The 16,889-nt window shown below is 38.3% G+C and overlaps 3 protein-coding genes across 4 annotated transcripts; 1 reads left to right on the top strand and 2 right to left on the bottom strand.

Annotated features, from left to right (window-relative positions):
- Positions 1-250: 250 nt before the first annotated feature.
- Positions 251-4,562, bottom strand: LOC144700588 (myosin heavy chain-like protein). The gene is made up of 15 exons (XM_078572030.1): positions 4,425-4,562; positions 4,267-4,351; positions 4,139-4,176; positions 3,850-3,939; positions 3,707-3,760; positions 3,486-3,563; positions 3,187-3,255; positions 2,952-3,107; positions 2,740-2,863; positions 2,184-2,224; positions 2,009-2,098; positions 1,342-1,446; positions 808-921; positions 639-748; positions 251-537 (listed from the first exon to the last, which is right to left on the bottom strand). The coding sequence occupies exons 1-15, from the start codon at positions 4,458-4,460 to the stop codon at positions 465-467; spliced, it is 1,263 nt and encodes a 420-aa protein (XP_078428156.1). The 5' UTR covers positions 4,461-4,562; the 3' UTR covers positions 251-464.
- A 1,338-nt stretch (positions 4,563-5,900) lies between these two features.
- Positions 5,901-7,056, bottom strand: LOC144700564 (putative glycosyltransferase At5g11130). Its single transcript, XM_078572003.1, has one exon. The coding sequence runs from the start codon at positions 7,049-7,051 to the stop codon at positions 6,017-6,019; it is 1,035 nt and encodes a 344-aa protein (XP_078428129.1). The 5' UTR covers positions 7,052-7,056; the 3' UTR covers positions 5,901-6,016.
- Positions 7,057-7,735: 679 nt separating this feature from the next.
- On the top strand, positions 7,736-9,823 carry LOC144700575 (PRA1 family protein A1-like). Of its 2 annotated transcripts, XM_078572019.1 has the most exons (8): positions 7,736-8,054; positions 8,289-8,329; positions 8,418-8,496; positions 8,721-8,807; positions 8,878-8,966; positions 9,087-9,158; positions 9,286-9,402; positions 9,524-9,823. In XM_078572019.1, exons 1-7 carry the CDS (start codon positions 7,897-7,899, stop codon positions 9,387-9,389), a joined length of 630 nt encoding a protein of 209 aa, XP_078428145.1. In that variant the 5' UTR covers positions 7,736-7,896; the 3' UTR covers positions 9,390-9,402; positions 9,524-9,823. The 2 variants fall into 2 exon arrangements, with proteins under 2 accessions (XP_078428145.1, XP_078428139.1); XM_078572013.1 differs by lacking the exon at positions 9,524-9,823 and having other exon boundaries at positions 7,737-8,054; positions 9,286-9,514.
- The last annotated feature ends 7,066 nt before the right edge of the window (positions 9,824-16,889 follow it).

Here is a 16,889-nt window from a genome sequence, read left to right as displayed (position 1 = left end):
CTCTGTAGAACTAGAAGCACTAATCCAATAATGACGTTAATTTATATATGGCTTAGGGGAATCGTTTCTGAATTATAGCAAGTGATAGATGGAATAAACTCGATTAGTTAATAAATATGAATCGTTAATGTGAGTGTGAATGAGTCCCAAATTTTCAAGAAATGCCATCCACATAATTTCCAAAATAACAAATGTGGATGTTCCTTGGGAAAGCCCCTCTTCATTTCATTGAGTCATTGAGAATAAATACTTGTTTACGAGTAAAATCAGACTCTTAATATTTCTTTAAAAGAATAACAACATTTTTTGCATACAGAGGACAAGAAAATTTTCTCCATTTCTGTGGTCTACAATTAATGAGCTGAGATATGAAAGATGGATAGGAATGGCTATGTAAATCAGGGACAATCAATAATACAATACCTGTGAAAGCCAAAATTGGTAAGTCTTCTTGGCTGAGCTTGTTACACAGAGACAAAGCTCTCTTGCTTCATCTTCATCAAACTCTCCTCAATATTCCGAAGGACAGGCCTGTACCTGGAGAACCAGAGTGGATCGAACAAGATTAAACATTGTCCTCCAAAGTCAAATAAGAATAACAATGAGAATAATAATAATAATAATAATAATAATTTTACATCCAAGTGAGCTTCTGGTATGATTGGGAAGCCAGCTTCAGTTCAGATGAGAGCCGCAGGACTTCAGCAGAAAGGGCTTCAGATCTGCTCTCTTCATCTGCAAGTTCACCCTGCAAAGTCGGAGTTTACTAGAAAGATTTTGGGAGTAATGTAGCAGTCGGAGTCTGACCTTGAGCTGTTGCAGAGCTTCTGCTCCCTGAGAGTCCAAACTCAAACGCTTGTCGGTTCTCAGCTTGTGAAGCGTTTCTCTAAGCTCTTTGTTCTGTTCCAAGCAGCTTTTCACCTGCGAGTCGCTCCAAAGGGTTGATTTATTTAAAGATAGATACGATTGACCAAACCATCAATGTCAAAGATAATAATGACGAATCACCAACATCCTCATCATCGTCGTCCAAAGCGAAAATGGATGATGAATAGTCATCATTATATACTTCCCCATCCAAACCCAAATAACGACGAGCGGCGATGATAATTTTTCCCTTTTCCACCAACCCTTGTTGATGGGTCAAAGAAAACGATGCCTAGGAAACATGACTACGAAGCTCTGTCATCGTCCTCCCCCTCATCTCAAGCTGTCATTGATGATTTTATCATCAGCAACGTCATTTGTCCATGCCACCCATGGATGACGATGATGGTGAAAAGAATTGTGGATGACAAAAAAGACAAAGAAAATGTGGCTCCAAGGAAGCTATGAAAATACCTGACTTTCCCATTCGGCAATGGCCTTTAATGCATCATTATAAGACGCAGATAAGTCTGCATTCTCCTCGTATAGCTTCTCAATTTGAGATGACTGCGAGTCAACCTGGACACAATGGCTATACATTAGTTCCAGGCCTTGAAAGTCATATCTAGTTAGATATAACATGAAATGGATTACTTATGAATTCATTTAGGATATCCTGCACCATTTCAGCGGAAGAGGAAGCAATGAGTTTTTCGAGGCAGCCATTCATCTTCGGTAGAACCAGGCACAGGAGGACTCATTATCTGAATTTGGTGGATGGATCTTGAAATACTACTTTTCAGTTTTGTTTAGCCTCATAGTCATCACTATAAACTGGAGTTCGACACCAAGAGGATGATGATGAATCATCCTAGGTCCCGATCACCAGATAACTAACCCTACAGTTAAGATGTAGCACATGGGACACAGAGTTTGCAGCAGAATAGAGTCATCTTCCTGTTGTAATTCACAATGGCCCATGCCTCTTTCAACCCAATAACCCCGAGTACATATCACCTATCATGAATAAAGAAAATGCAAATTTCATTCTGGCCTATTTTCTTCCGTTGCTTTCTTCCTCTCTCTTTTCTCTCTTGACACCTACTTCAATCCATCATCCTATTAAAGTCAAAACACGAACCTCCAGCAGGAGTTTCTGTCGCCCGTTTTCAAGTCTCTCCACCATCACCGCCAAGTCATGCAGTTGCTTTTCCAGCTTCTCCTTCTCCTTCTGCTCAGATAACCGACTTCAGTTGTGTAAATCGGAGTCCAAAAGAAAACTAGTTTTAAGTAGAGTTCTCAGTTCACCAATATACCGCTAAGGCCGTCTTACTTACAACATCCCTGGACAGCTCCTCTGCACCAAAATTAAGAGCATGTAGCCATCAAGATAATTTTCTACTTAAAACCAGAAAGGAATAAAAATGCACATGAACAAATTGTCGGAGAAAAAAACAAACTTCTATTATATAGAGGTGGTCTATGGCCCCAAAACCTAGATAGATGGTGTTACACATTTAATCCGAAGTCAGAAGTTATTACGAATTTGACTCGATTAAAATATAAACATCTAGACTATTTCTAGCACCACGACTGCATGACTTGGATGTAGTAAAATCCAAATTTCTCAAGAAAGCCCAATTTTGTACAGCATTTAGTAAAATCAATTCGAAAAGACGCCAAAACAGATTGGATGACAAAACCATGACCATGGTGAAATCATCACCATCAAAGAGCCAAATTTGGAGTCTGGAAAATGTGATCACATAAAATAATGTTTTAAAGAATCTGGATCATGATCTATAGTAATGGAGCTGGTTAAAATCAGAACAAAGATGGGATCAGTTGCATGCATGAGAGCATTCCCTGTACCTGATGTCTTCGACAAAGCACTCAACTGTTGCTCCAGTTCTTGCATCTGTGCCTGGAGATGAGACGACTTAGCCTGCTCTTCTGCCAACCTTTGAAGGCCTTCCTGGTTTTTTACTAGTTCATTCTGCAAAAACCATGACCTCAACATAAGATACCGAAATGCCACATTGATTGATGCCTTCATGCCAGGTCCGAATTCAAACGAACTGCACCTGAAGCTGGGATTTTAATTCCAGATTCTCTGTTTCCATTGATTTAATGAGATCAGTCGACCTATCCATTGACGCTATATCATTAAATTGGTTCTTCATTTCGTTCTGTTGCATGGCATTCAATTCCGCTCTCAAAGCTGCAGCATCTTCTTCGGCCTAAACAGTAAAAGCTGTAAGGACAAAAGAAATGACTGCGGAGCTTCTAAAAAAATGAATACTAGAATGTGACACCGACTCTGTATTGTTCCTCTTCTGCCACTTGTAAGCGCTTCTTGAGAGCTCTAACTTGAGCCAGAAGATCTTCCTGCAGTTATGGGGAAAGATTTGACAAAAATTCAGGTACTAGCAGCAATAGCTTGCGTTGAGCTTTCCCTTGATTTTAATGATAATGTGTAATAAAGTGTTGTAAAAATGAGACTCATCTAAACCTTGATCACATCACATAAAACGAGCTAGACAATGGAATTAATTTCTAATTCAGAACTACCAAACGATCAGAACTACCAAAAAAGGTTTGTTAAAGTGTTTAGCTACCCGAGCAACAACAGCTGCATCTTTTTCAATTGAAAGGTCTTGCAAAGATTTCCTCAACGAAGGTAGAGTCTCCTGTTCCTGCAGTTTTCCAGTAGAAATAAAAAGACACGTCGCATAGAGTTGAAAATCAACACAAAAGTATGCAAGGAAAATGATATATACTTAATATTTAGTTAAAATTATCATTGCCAATATTAAGAATTCTTGTTTTGTCTGATTACCAAAACATTCACGCGTCTCAGCAATGTCTCCTTCTCCGCTTGGGATACTTCCAGCTGATGACCAAATAAACGTAAAACTAAGGTGACTAATAGAAACTGCATAGAAAGTATAATCGATAATAAGTTCGATGTACCCATGTTACCTTGGATTGAACTTGAATTTTTTCAATTTCTAATTCAGTATTTTTTTTCTCCAACTCCTTCAGCCGGAGTAATAGCGCATTAAAATCTTTCTGCGAGGAAAAGGGCTATCAGTTGGGGAAGGTAGTCCCTCCTAGCAGAGAAAATCAATGTTTTCTTTCACGAAAACTTTATTGCGACACGAATTTTCTAAATCTGGAGGATTAAATTGTAACTATTTATTGCCAAATAAAAAAGAATATAATAATTCCTTTTATCTCCCTCGATAAAACATTTTTTCGGTTCGCTCACCTCGGAGGACCGACTTCCTCCATCATAAATTGGCATTCCTGCACGAAAAACACCGATCAGAAACCAGAATCGCAGATGCAACTGCCACAAGGAGTCTACATCTCGGAGGACGGAGATGTAAAAAGTACCGTAAATGTTTGAAGCCTCTAAGTCGGATCCAGAGGAAGCTTTCTGAATTCTCTCCGCCACTCGCTTCTGGCGAATTTCTTCCAACTAGATCGTTCAAAAAGAAATCTATAAAAAACGACGTTGATTCCTGATACAAAAGAAAAGATGGAGATCTTACCATCCGGCGGCCGCGCGATGCGTGCTGCGCGTCCATCTTCGGCGAGCTAAGCCTCTGAATTTGCCAGCCCCTTCTCGCAAATTATTTCATATTGAGAATTTGTTGGACCTGAAGTCCATCCAGTATTTGAGTATGTCAACATGAAATGCCTGCACTACCCTTATTGGTACACTCAGCCAATTGAAATTCCCTACGTCCTTTTTTATTTATTTACAGTGATCTCTGATCAAATAATCTTTCACTAATGTTCAAATAATCTTTCATTAAGTTGCCTGCAAAAATTACTCATATCCAAGCAGGGTTTGACATGTCCAGATGACGACAATGCATGATGGCGATGTTAACACATGATGACAAAATAACGACCATGGTATCATCGTCAACATGCATCGACATCAACATCATCTATGTGAGGAGATCCTTGAGTTCCTCGACGTCCGGGTTGACCTTGATGTCATTAACATCTTCGAGGACTGTTTTTGCAAAACAAAGAAGAAAGGGCCCAACTCTCATCACTAGTGTTCACGTGTCTGATCTCTATCTGCCTGTCTGATCTCGTCACTAGTGTTCACATCGTCAACAAGCATAGAGGGAGCTTGGCCTCTCGCCTGATAGGCCTACCTGCCGTGCACCACAAGTTGACATCTGCGAACGTTGCGGGCTCCAGCACATTAACAACAACGAGCAACCTTCTTTTGGCTACTTATAGGTACCACTCATGTATTTTTTCCTTTTTCTGCATCAAGGGCGTGGACAAGTATGGTCCGCATGTAATTGGGACATGTACGCTCGCTCCCCGCCTATAAATGCTGTTGAACACTACATTTAATTAATAAAATATCCCTGGGTAGCATCCAGGGCACGGCTGGATCGGTCTAAGGACACAATCCTAGGGGTTGGTCGTACCTAGCGCCGTATTTTTTGACGATAAAAAAATCTGCATGCTTAAAGCAGGGAGAAAAGAATGATCTGTAAAGTGGTTTGCACATAAAATTGTGTTTTAGGGTGGCAAAGTTCTTCCCAAAGCATATAATGGGGAAGTCCATGACCAATTTTCTATTTTGACTTTGAAATTAACTAGTCAACCCGATCTGAACTAGACTAATGGGGACTGGACATGACTGAAACAGATCTAGACCGGAACCAAAGCAAACTTTATGTAAGGTATAGGTTTTTACTGAAAACTGGACCATCCTACCTAAATCCAAGGTGACTAACCAGCATAATTCCCTCATCCTTTTATATATTATGATCTTTACAAGTAACATTTGCATTAATTAATAATTTTATTAGTTACCCGTAAGAAAAATACTGATACTCAATCTGACTCCAGAATGATATTATGCTTATGGCTCCTCAGAGAGCTGTTACTTTAGAAGAATAACCTACATTTATAGTGCATAGGCCCGGCGAATCATTAATTTTAACTTTATAATTTGTTTCCCAATTTTTAAAGCTTCTATGAATCAGAACATCTACTGTTTTCCATTCCCAGTATGACGGGAAGAAAACCGTCCCCAACCGTCTAGCGTCCCGTCCTGGACGATTATACTATAACTGCAGTATAAAGAGAAATTAGTAATGGGGGTCAGCTAACATGTAGATTTCAAGACTTTGGCCTCCCCCCAACGAGCGTAGCGAATGGTATGCCGCCGGCGCCATAGCTGGAAGATCACGGCATGGAAGGCATCCCTCGGCTCCCGATCCCCCTCCATGAACCCATCTTCAAACCTGAACAGCGAACTCACCTGAGCAGCCGATGCCCTCATCCTCGCGCGCTTCTCCTCGTCGATCCGATCGATTGCTCGCCGAACGAATCCCCCTCCTTCCTGCAACGCCACGAACAGCGCGATTTCCGACCAGTCCACCACATCGCTGAACGGCAGATCCAAGATCGGACGGTCGGAGACGACGATCGGAACGCATCCCGCCTTCATCGCCTCGCCGATCGGGAGATCGCCGCCGTAGCCGTGGAAGAACAAGCAGAACTCGTTGGTTGACATGATCTCCGCGCGTGCGCTCGGATCGCGATGTCCGTTCACCACAATCAATCCAGGAACGGTCCGGATTTCGTCCATCAGCGCTTGAGCGGTCGCATCAAGGGACTCCGGCGGGGAAGCGCTCGTCGACGACGGGAGAGTGAGGTCCTTGTGAGGTATGAATCTTGACGGAGTGGCCGGAAACGGCGAGATCTGGATCGCGTTCTTGCGCAGCTCCACGAGGTTACGATCCGAGGACTCGCCGATTCCGTCTTCCGTGACGAAGAAATGATCCGCTCCGAGCGTGCGGTTCCAGTACGGCAGCTCCGCGCGGAGTCTACGGATGGATCGCGAGATCGACCTCGGTCCGACCCCGGAGAAGGTTGTGATGTAGAACAGATCGGCATCCTCCGGATCTGCGGAGAGAAATCGGCTGCTCATGATCCAGGAATGGAAGAGATCGGAAGGCGATCCCTCTCGGAAGCGGCTGGAGTTCGTTCCATCGCAGGAGTATGCGAAGATCTTGAAATCTTCGATCATGCGAGGAAATTCCCGGCGCAATGTACGCGGAGATAGGTATGGAGAAGCGAGGACTGATGAGATGAGAAGCATGCCGATGAGAAGGTGGTGGAGATGGTTGCCCGCCATTGCTGTTAACCTTGCCCTAGAATCAGCCAACCAACCGTGTATAAATATATATACAGTTCGAGTGATTTAGAGGAAGGGCGGGTTCGTGTGATTCTTGAATCTATTTAAAATAAGATTCATCTATTTTAAATAGGTCGGCGCCAATGCTGATAACGATTAATCAGAAATAATAATGTAAATGACGATTGATGACGATTGTAACGATTAAATATAAAAATGCAGGACTGAAGGTTGATGCCGCCATAGTGAATGATCAAAATGGACAGGGACACAGCTTTTAGAGGTTTGTCTGAACTGTCCCTTCCATAGTCTATCCACGGGACGATTTTTTCGTCCTGGGATGAAAAAATGGACGGGACGAAAAAGATCGTCCGATGTCGGAATCAGTGCAGGGACGCGGATAGGACAAAAAAGATCGTGGCCGACGTCCCAAATTAGTGCAAGGACGCAGACAGGACGAAAAAGATCGTCCGATGTCCCGAATCAGTGCAAGGATACGGACGGGACGGTTTTTTCGTTCGAGACCTCCAGACAGGACTTTTTTGTCCGATTGGACGAAAACCGTCCCGTTCGGACGACTGGGGACGAATTTCCGTCCAACCTCGCGTACGGGACGATTTTTCATCCTGGGACGAAAAACCGTCCCGTCCGCGTCCCTGCACTATAGCTGCAGGAAAGATTGAAATTAAGCTTTTTCTGAGCTAGCGGACGAGCGTTGGGCAGCAAGATCCCTAGGTTTTCCATCTCTTCGATCGATTGCGCGATCTATTGCCGCCGCGAAGAAGTGGTTTGGGGAATTATCGGTGAAGAGATTTGCATCGAAGAATTGAGCCCCGGAGACAGCCATGGATTGGGGTAGTGTGACGGTGCAGGACCTTGTCGACGCATTGCAAGAGGTGGAGTGGTCTTCACCGCCGCGACCTGTTTCAGAGTTCTTCTCCCGATTCACCCTCCCCAGATCATACTCCAAATGGACCAACCGCTTGAAGTGTAACTTGTATTAGTAAGATTTCTGTTTGATTCCCAATTTCTTCTTCGTTGACGTTGATGACCTTTGCGCGTTCCGTATTTCGTATGTTACCGTTTTAGGTTTTCTGGGAAATTAACAGAATTTTGGCCGCTTTTTTCCCTTCTTTTTTCCCCCAAATCCGTATCTCTGATGCGGAATTACTTTGAATTCTTTCTGATGAGAGACCATCTACTCTAACCCTTGTCTTTTCTCTCCGCTGCCCTGCAGCTATCGGACGAATTATTTCATTATGTTGCTATTCATTCTCGGTGAGCTAGACTCCGCGCTTCTCCTACGTATTTGTTACACCCATTTTTCTAAGTCCCCCCTAACATTTACTTTTTTTTTTGTACGAAGCGATTGGATTCTTTCGGAAGCCATTGGCAGTATTTGCTGCGTTACTAACGGGCTTCAGCATTGCGTTGCTAAACGATAGGTTAGTGCCGAGTGTGATTTTTATCTGATATATGTTCCGATATACACATTAGCAAAAATCATGCCTCATCCATCCCTTTCTGATTATCCAATGTATCCCCAGTTCTCTGTATTACCAAGGCCCCTATTTCCTGATTGTACCCATTTTTTTATACCATTCCTTGTAGCCAAAAATTTTGCCGCGTTTTATTATTTTTTACAGTTGTGCGTTTACATCATCTGCAGCTTTGCCGTTACGTTTAATGAGAAAATTACCAGAGCTGTTAGACAGATATCTCCTCACTTCGCAGCGAAGTTAAGACCCCCTATAATGTGAGCACTCTTGATGGAATATTTTTGAAATTTTTATTTGGCCGTGCGTGTACTGAAATCGTTTCTGCAGGCCTGTCCTTCGTGGAAGATCATCAGTGAAGAGAGCCATTCATATTTGTGGCCATCCTCGTTGGATGTTTGTATTGATATTCTCCACTGGTATCGAAAAATTGTTTCTCTGTATTTTATTTCTGTTTTTAATTTACTTATCGGTTGTTTATTCACTTATCTGATGGGACATGATAACCTTTTCTCTATTTCCAATTTGTTTTCTTACAGCTAGTTTTGCCTTGTGGCTTATGTCGGGAAGCCTTCTCACCGTTCTGTGGGCATTTCTCGCTGGGCTCACAGGTATCTGCTTCGAGACTTCCTTAATTATCCTTCTAATAATTTCCAAATAAGGGGTATTTTGTGATTTCCTTTGTTAAGATTTTAAACTCAGGAGCCCTTATTGATGACTTTCTCTAATGGCATGTAGCTATTTTGCTTCACGGTACGTTTCGAACACCAAATCTGAAGGCCCGCCTAAACACATTCCGAGAAGAATTCCGTGAAGTATGGCGCAGCTACAGTGAACTTTAATAGATTATGCGTTGTAAGTAATGTCGAATCTGTTGCACAGAACATGAATTCTGTTTGTCAAAGGACAAAAGGTATAATATGTTTTCTGGGAAGAAAACAAATTAATTATTTTTTATTTTGCATCCTTTCGGAAGTGACCTCAAGCGTTGGTTGCGATGAAAGATGAAATATCTTCTATTGAAAGAAATGAGGATCATTGCAGCTGACTATAAACGTGAAAAAGTTTGCAAAAGGAGAAAGGATGACTACAGGTTCGCCTCTCTTTACTTTTTTATTTTTACTTCTTATTTTTTTTCTTTTATGCCCCTTTCTTTATAACTCTATACCGATTGACTACTGTAAGCAACGGCTCATGAAAAGGCCGTTGTATGACTTAATTGATATTTAAGAAACTGCATACCCAAAGTCTCCAATTGTGGGAAGGTTTTTCATGACTTTCGTCTTTAATGTGGGTAGCCCAAAGTAATTTAGGGGATTCATTAAAAAAAAAGTAATTTAGGGGTCCTGCAATGAGCCGTACAATCGTGTGATTGTGACTCGTTTGACTATAACATCCAGATTGGCACTACTTCTGATACTCTTGATAATTATGTTAGAACAAAAATGGGTACTCTAGCTAAGAACAATGGAACGCGTTATCTGATGTATCTTTACCTTCAAGACCCTCTAACTTTAGAAAATGTTCCATGTATTTCAAAAAAGTCCGGCTTGGATTTCAAACTGTTATGTCGTATCGGGGTAGAAAAATTAAACTTCGAGAGGAATCTTGTGGAATCAGGGTTGCAGGGGACAAAGTCAAAGGGTTGCAGTGGGCTACAAAGTCAAAGATTCAACCTTAGGATCTGTGGGAAGAAAGCAAGCACTTCAGTAATTTTATCTATTGCGTAGTATATCCAGCAGAGGATATAGACAGTTCCTTCATCACGTTAACTAAGCATCCCATTTATCTTTACTTTTCTTGATTTAGTACAGAGATTGTTTCTTTTCCCCACCTTAGTTTTTGGGGAGTTAAATTTAAATGATCAACATAGTGAGAAGTGTGCCATGTAATGATATTTAGTTTGACGTGTTAGACAACAAAACCTAGACTGCTATATCAACCAGTGAAACTGATGACGAAATATGGAATGAATTATTAGAAGTAGCTGACATTTAAGATGCACGAATTTAAAAAATAGTCCATTAATGATAAACATAAGTTTAATGGGGCTGGCTTACTGAATCGGAAATAAAACATTGGATGATTTTACTTGGGCGAATAAAAGTTAAGAATGCAATGACATTGGGAACAAGTCTACAGATCCTTGCGTGACTCTAGACAACTTACCATTTTCTCTACTTACCTTTGGATCCCTCCTGTTGATATCATTCTCGGAATCCCATTAGTCAAATATTCTAATTAGAGCACAGACCATATCCCAAGCAACATGATGATGCATAAATCAGTCAATTCAATTTTTTAATAAATTTGTTTCCAACGACCTGAGGTGTAATGGAATTCTCATTTGAGTTGGAGGCACAAACTTTCCTAAATAGTGCAAAAAGGGAACAAGAAGCTGTCCAAAAAATTATTTATATATCAGTTCAATAGTCATGTGTAGAGTAAGTGATTCACACTACAAACTGTCGCGTTTTTACCTAAATATGGGTTACAATATGGCCAACTTCTTAAATCCTCAGATGTCCTAAGGATTTAGTAGGGCTACATCTGAGTGTACAACATGACAGTATGTGCAACATATAACCGAATAAAGTTTACCATAAGCCATGGAAATACCTCGAATTCAGAGTCTCAAAATGTAGCTTTAGCTACTCAGAAGCCTCGCAATGCTAACTTAATTTTTTATGCACGTGTGAGTTCATAGTTAGCATCATCTGGCATCCTCTCTTTAGAGCTGAAGGTGTGGGTTGAGGGATCTGGTGCTATTAATGCATAGCCTCTGGTATCTCTTGTTTTTCTCATATGAACATTTCCGTCCTATAAAGAACTCTTTAAAATGAGCTAAAAGATATTTTCAGAGAAACCCAGTCTCATATCAAATGTCTGTCTCATATCCGTCTGATATCTGATATCAGAGAAACCCAGTTATCCACTAAGGACAAAAGCGAGCAAATTTCAGATGTTGGTATCATAATCAAATGTATACTGAATATTTGTCCGATATTGAATATGGGGATGGATGTCTTATGGGATATGATGGTGACAGATGACCATACCAGATACCATATTCAAATATCTGGATTCCAGAACTGAAATACAAACACTGGATTTCAATATCTAGGTACTAAACTCAGATATTCATACCCACTATTGACATCCAGATATTAGACTCTGATACCTGGATATAGATTGGCAACAGTTCCATCTGGAGGAAAAAAACAAAAAAAAGAGCTGTATAAACACTTTGTTCGTAGCATATCAATGAATAAAAATCATCTGTGCATCATTAATCCCTCCTGTACCTACTGGTAGTCCACTTTGACGGAGAGTTTTTGTTGACAAAGCAATTGATACTAGGCCATGCTTAAATGCCCCCTTTTGACTTTGACAAGGGTTTGCTTGCTTCAGTTGTGTTGACTTTCTCTCCCAATGACTTCAACATGTATTGGTTTAACAAAATTATTATCAATAACTAAATGTTGAAACAAATATTTTATACTACATAATTACATGAAATGTGAATTCAGTATAATATATTTACATACTATAGTTATTAACCTAACTTTAATGATAGAGACAAATACTTTTATTCTCTATTTTTGTTAAATACCCTCAACAAAAATATAACTAGCTCCCATATTTGTGTATCTTACATTCATTGCTATATTACAAAGGATTATAATATACTAAACATTCATGTTCTCGTTGAATAAATAATAAATCATAAAACACATGTTGACCCATGTTTTGGTAAGAACTTAATTTATGTGCCAGTTTATCTTACTTTAGGGGAAATGTGTAAAATTAAATTTATGGGCTGAATATTCAATATTCAATAATTTTCATGAATAAATTTTGTCCAGAGTTTTATCCTATTTATACTTAATGGGTATTTTTTATAAAAACTCTTAAAAAAACTATTTGTGTGCTGTTAGGCCTATGTCTTAGTCTAGGTAATAAGTATAATGGCCCAATATACCTTATTAACAATTTTTTTTGTTAAGTCAGCTTATATATCCCAATCATTTAAATATCAAGTAATGAATGATCCATTTAGTCCAATCATTAGGTTGAGTTTCCAGCCCATGGGTTGCCAAAATATGCCTGATTCTCGAGAAGATACACAAGCACATGAACTCTTTGAGGATCCTTACTGTCATTAGTCACCGTGAACACATAATCCTTCATCTGGTTGATTCTCCTAAGATGACTTAGGGTAAGGGTAAAATGTCAAAACCTAAATGGTCATTTTATTCAGTAACAATGTCAAACCCTATCGACTGCCTTGGCCAAGGACTTCACCAAATCATCTTGAGTTATCTACTCTTCTTATAAGGGGGGGAAATTCCATCTTTGTTATTGAATTACCTAAGCAAAATTCCTACTACATCTAATCTAATATGGTTTGAAATTCCATGAGTAGGACTAGTCAGCCATATATGTATAATCATGGTCAATATATAACTTTCCATCCATTCCCAAGATGTCTTTCGTGTCTCATGTCGAAGGACCACTTACACAACCAAGACATGAATCAGCCATATTTAAATTCTGTAATATTACTGTTTAGGGATCCATACATATGATTAAATTAATTTATTTCACTTAAAGAGCACCCACAACACATCATTAGTGTCACCACACTAATGGCTGCGAGATATACTATTGATAACACCCTAAATTTGGTCTTTGTTTCATGCTATTAGCTCAATTTTATGCATTTAAAGAGCCTAAAATATGGTTATTATCATATATTTACATATAATTAATGTTTCGAAGTGATTTCTGATTTTTCCCTAATTTCATGTTAATTTTATGAATTTTATGGGATTTATTTAAGCTTGAAATAATTATTTTTATATGAAAATGGCAGATTTAAAATTTAATTTTGATGTTAATTAATGTGGGGACAATAACTGAATTTTCTAGAATTTTATGGAATTTTATTGGAATTTTCGGGAATTTATTCGAGGAAGAAATGAATTTTTAACTAGGAAAATGATATATTTATATGGAAAATATGAGCATTTAAACAATTGCAAAAGTAAAAGGGTTTTTTCTTACAGTTTCATTGCAATTATGCCCTTAAAACAGCTCTCGGTTTTGGTTGTAAGCATTTAAAATAGTTACAAGGTTTTATTGCAATTAATCAGCAATTTTTTAATGGTTTTTATGTAAAAAATAAGGAGAGAGAAAGCAAAAAGGATATATACATAAATATTTTTTGAGTGGTGTCAGTTTGCATGCCACCGTTTTATCAGGGACTTTATTGCAAAATTTTAGGCCAGTCTCTCTCCGGGAGGTAAGCTCACCTCATGTGTTGTGCATGCAAAGCGCATGCACGGGAGGTGATGTGGCACAGTTTGAATGGGTTAAATTATGAAGCGTGTATGGGTACGTGCAAATCGCCTCGTAGCATGTTGTTTTTATTGATTCTAGGACCAAGGTTACGTGGCGCTCAGATATTTAACCCAAAAAATGGATTCAAATTGCGCCAGCCAATCCGCATTTGACACATCATGGCGTGTGGAAGAATTAAATTAATAAATAAATGGATTTAAATCCAATGGCTAAAATTGGTTTAAATTCATTTATTAATAACGTCTGATCCTGAAGTCCGATTGAGATGATTTTTTTATAGATTTTCTTGTCTTGATCCCCTCTTTCTATCTGTATGGTTGGATTATTAAGATCAAGCCCACATTGATGGATAAAAATTAATTACTAATCAGGGTAAAATGGTAATTGTTACCATTTAACCTAAGTATAAAAGCCGAATTTCGAGAGGGGGTCATTCTTGATGGTGCTTTATCACAGCTGCAAGACATAGAGGAGCTCCAGCTTGGATCAACCTATCTGGTACCTTTTTTATTCTTTGTATTTGAATTTTTGGTGTATATTGGATGTTGTTAGCTGAATCTCTTAATCATTCTTCTTAATTATTTTCTGAACTTCTAAATCGCTTGGCTTGAGTGGCATGTACAAGCCCTGACTAGAATTGAGAGGAGAAACTGAGAGATTTACCTAGCTATTCCAAGTGCATTTCAAGAAAACTATAATTAAACTTATAAAAAGGGGTTAACTTTCTAGGAGATTAAATTTCCCATTTTACTATCTAATAGTGTAGTTATTTCTTAATTATAAAACCTACAAACCCAACCAATACAAAATCAAGTTTCCTTCTGAATCCCTCTAATTGACTAATTCGATCGTTTAAATTGGATCAAATAATTCAATTTAGAGCCATATTTCTTCTATTCCTCTCATCTCTCCTACCTCCCTTTCTAAATTCCTCATTTAATTAGGGTGATTTGATCTTCATTGAAGATCAAATTAACTTTAATTAGTGTCAAATTATTTAAGTGGATCATCAATTGAATTAACTTACTAGCTTCCCTTGGACGATACCCTTTACTTATCACTGCACATCTTAAGTAGGGTTTTATAAATTTTATTGTTTAAGCTAAAATCAACAACGGCAAGGGGTTAAAAAAAATTGTAAAATTCACCCCTATTTTTGGCTTATCAACTATACTCATCAAGTGATTGAGATTAGAGAGTACTATCTGTTTAGATACTTTAATATCAGTATATTATTCTTCATAAGTCAATAAGTCAATATATTATTCTCTAAGCCCCAAAATGGATTAAATGACTTCCTAATAAGGATTTGACATGCATAGATTTTTTGTATCAATGGATGATGAACAAGACTTGAAACGTGTGGTCACTTCCTGGCCAGACGAAATCTATAATTAGCGGTATTTCAAGAATTTAAATGGACCAATAACTTAATCCATAAAATGTAGATAGTTTAAGCCTCCTCATTGCTCGTGGCTCATTATCAACAGTGGCCCGACAACCATCACTTATAAACCTGATGCGTATAATGTATCAAGCTATATTAATATACTTACACCTCTCTTTCTTATTGAATTTGGATGAAATGGTATATTCACGAAAATGGAAAAGTCAATACTCATTTTTTGAATTTAGAGGAAATATTTCGTTGATTAAAATTTTAAAAATATCTATATGGTTTAATACATATGAAAAATGTTGATTATTCATGTCATACATATGTAAGTGGTCCTTATACTTGCGACATCAAATACATCTCATGGATGGATAATTGTATCTTAAATATGACCTAAGATTCCTTGATCACAAAAATCTAAAAACCTTAGCTTGAATAAAAAAAATACAAAGGTGATTTTATCATCAAGACGAGATCACTTGACGTTGATATAATATGAGATTGACTGAAGGAAGACAATATGATGAAATTTTAGGCTAGGTTAGTGGAAATATCAATAAATGATTTTTTGAAACATTGGATGGATATCTCTAGAGGCTGAATATCTGAATGGATTTGAGGTGCTCACTAAAGGACCAATAAATCACATATTATATTTGTGAAAAGTTGATTTTTTTTTGTTTTTTTTCATCTTTTTGGTTTTCATATCTGTCGTTGATTAAATATTCTGGTTTACAATCAATTTTGGGCATGTGGAGCGAGGTTAAAATTCTCAGCACCCCCCCATATCGTTTTGCATCATAGAGTTCCCGTCTCTAGTTGCATCCAAAATGTAGCTATATATGTCACCTAAACTATCAAATAAAATTTGGAACAACTCACAATCAGGTCTTTTGTGGAGATGGCATTCTCTAATGTAGCCTTTCCTCATCTCCCAAGCACCACATAAGGTTTTACTATGTCCTTCTGTGAGTTCACAAGTCACTTTTCTCAAAGCATTCAACTTTTCCAAGTAGTAATCCCTCTTTAATAAATCAGATTCTATTTCTCCCAAAGTGTTTAACTCAAGAGCAAGTTTCATGAACGGCTCATTCACTTTGTTCTTAAGAGGTGAATGTAAACACTCTATTCTTCGATGTCTCTATTGGGATTTTTCCGAACTAGTTCATTGCTTAACCTAAAATGAGGCTTGAAATTATACATATTTTAAATTCATTTTTGGGTTCATTCTATTTATAGTATCTTCATTTTTATATGGATTCTCACTTCATGCATTTAACATAGCCCTTGATTAAAACAACAATTTTTAATATAATTTTTACATATTTTAGAAGTCCAATTATTTTCATGCAAAATGTGTGTTATCATTATTAATTCTAAAGAACGTGTCAATTTTAAAGTCCAGTTCAATTCTTCTCTCTAGATGTGTTATTCTACATTTTGCAGGGCTGAATAGATATAAATGAGTAAAAAGAAAAAATAGAAAGAATGATAATATAAAAAGTAAAAAATGTTTTTAGCATCCGAGAAGCCAAAGCTAGGCGAAATGGTGCACAAGCCAGCCACCGACATGCGAGCACAG

This window comes from Wolffia australiana, chromosome 1, assembly GCF_029677425.1.
Source record: "Wolffia australiana isolate 7733 chromosome 1, ASM2967742v1".
In the NCBI taxonomy this organism is placed as follows: domain Eukaryota; kingdom Viridiplantae; phylum Streptophyta; class Magnoliopsida; order Alismatales; family Araceae; genus Wolffia; species Wolffia australiana.
The sequence above is the reverse complement of the archived record's forward strand: the minus strand, read 5'-3'. Positions and strand labels throughout refer to the sequence as shown.

Bases quoted from the DNA above. Each gene is read 5' to 3' on its own strand.
- LOC144700588 (XM_078572030.1), bottom strand. From the start codon at position 4,460: ATGGACGCGCAGCACGCATCGCGCGGCCGCCGGATG. The intron at 3,940-4,138 runs GTGAGCGAACCG...TTTTCCTCGCAG, and splicing joins GAGGAAGTCGGTCCTCCGAG to AAAGATTTTAATGCGCTATT. The intron at 3,564-3,706 runs GTAATCAGACAA...GGAAAACTGCAG, and splicing joins TGAGACGCGTGAATGTTTTG to GAACAGGAGACTCTACCTTC.
- LOC144700564 (XM_078572003.1), bottom strand. From the start codon at position 7,051: ATGGCGGGCAACCATCTCCACCACCTTCTCATCGGCATGCTTCTCATC.
- LOC144700575 (XM_078572019.1), top strand. From the start codon at position 7,897: ATGGATTGGGGTAGTGTGACGGTGCAGGACCTTGTCGACGCATTGCAA. The intron at 8,808-8,877 runs GTGAGCACTCTT...TCGTTTCTGCAG, and splicing joins AAGTTAAGACCCCCTATAAT to GCCTGTCCTTCGTGGAAGAT. The intron at 9,159-9,285 runs GTATCTGCTTCG...AATGGCATGTAG, and splicing joins ATTTCTCGCTGGGCTCACAG to CTATTTTGCTTCACGGTACG.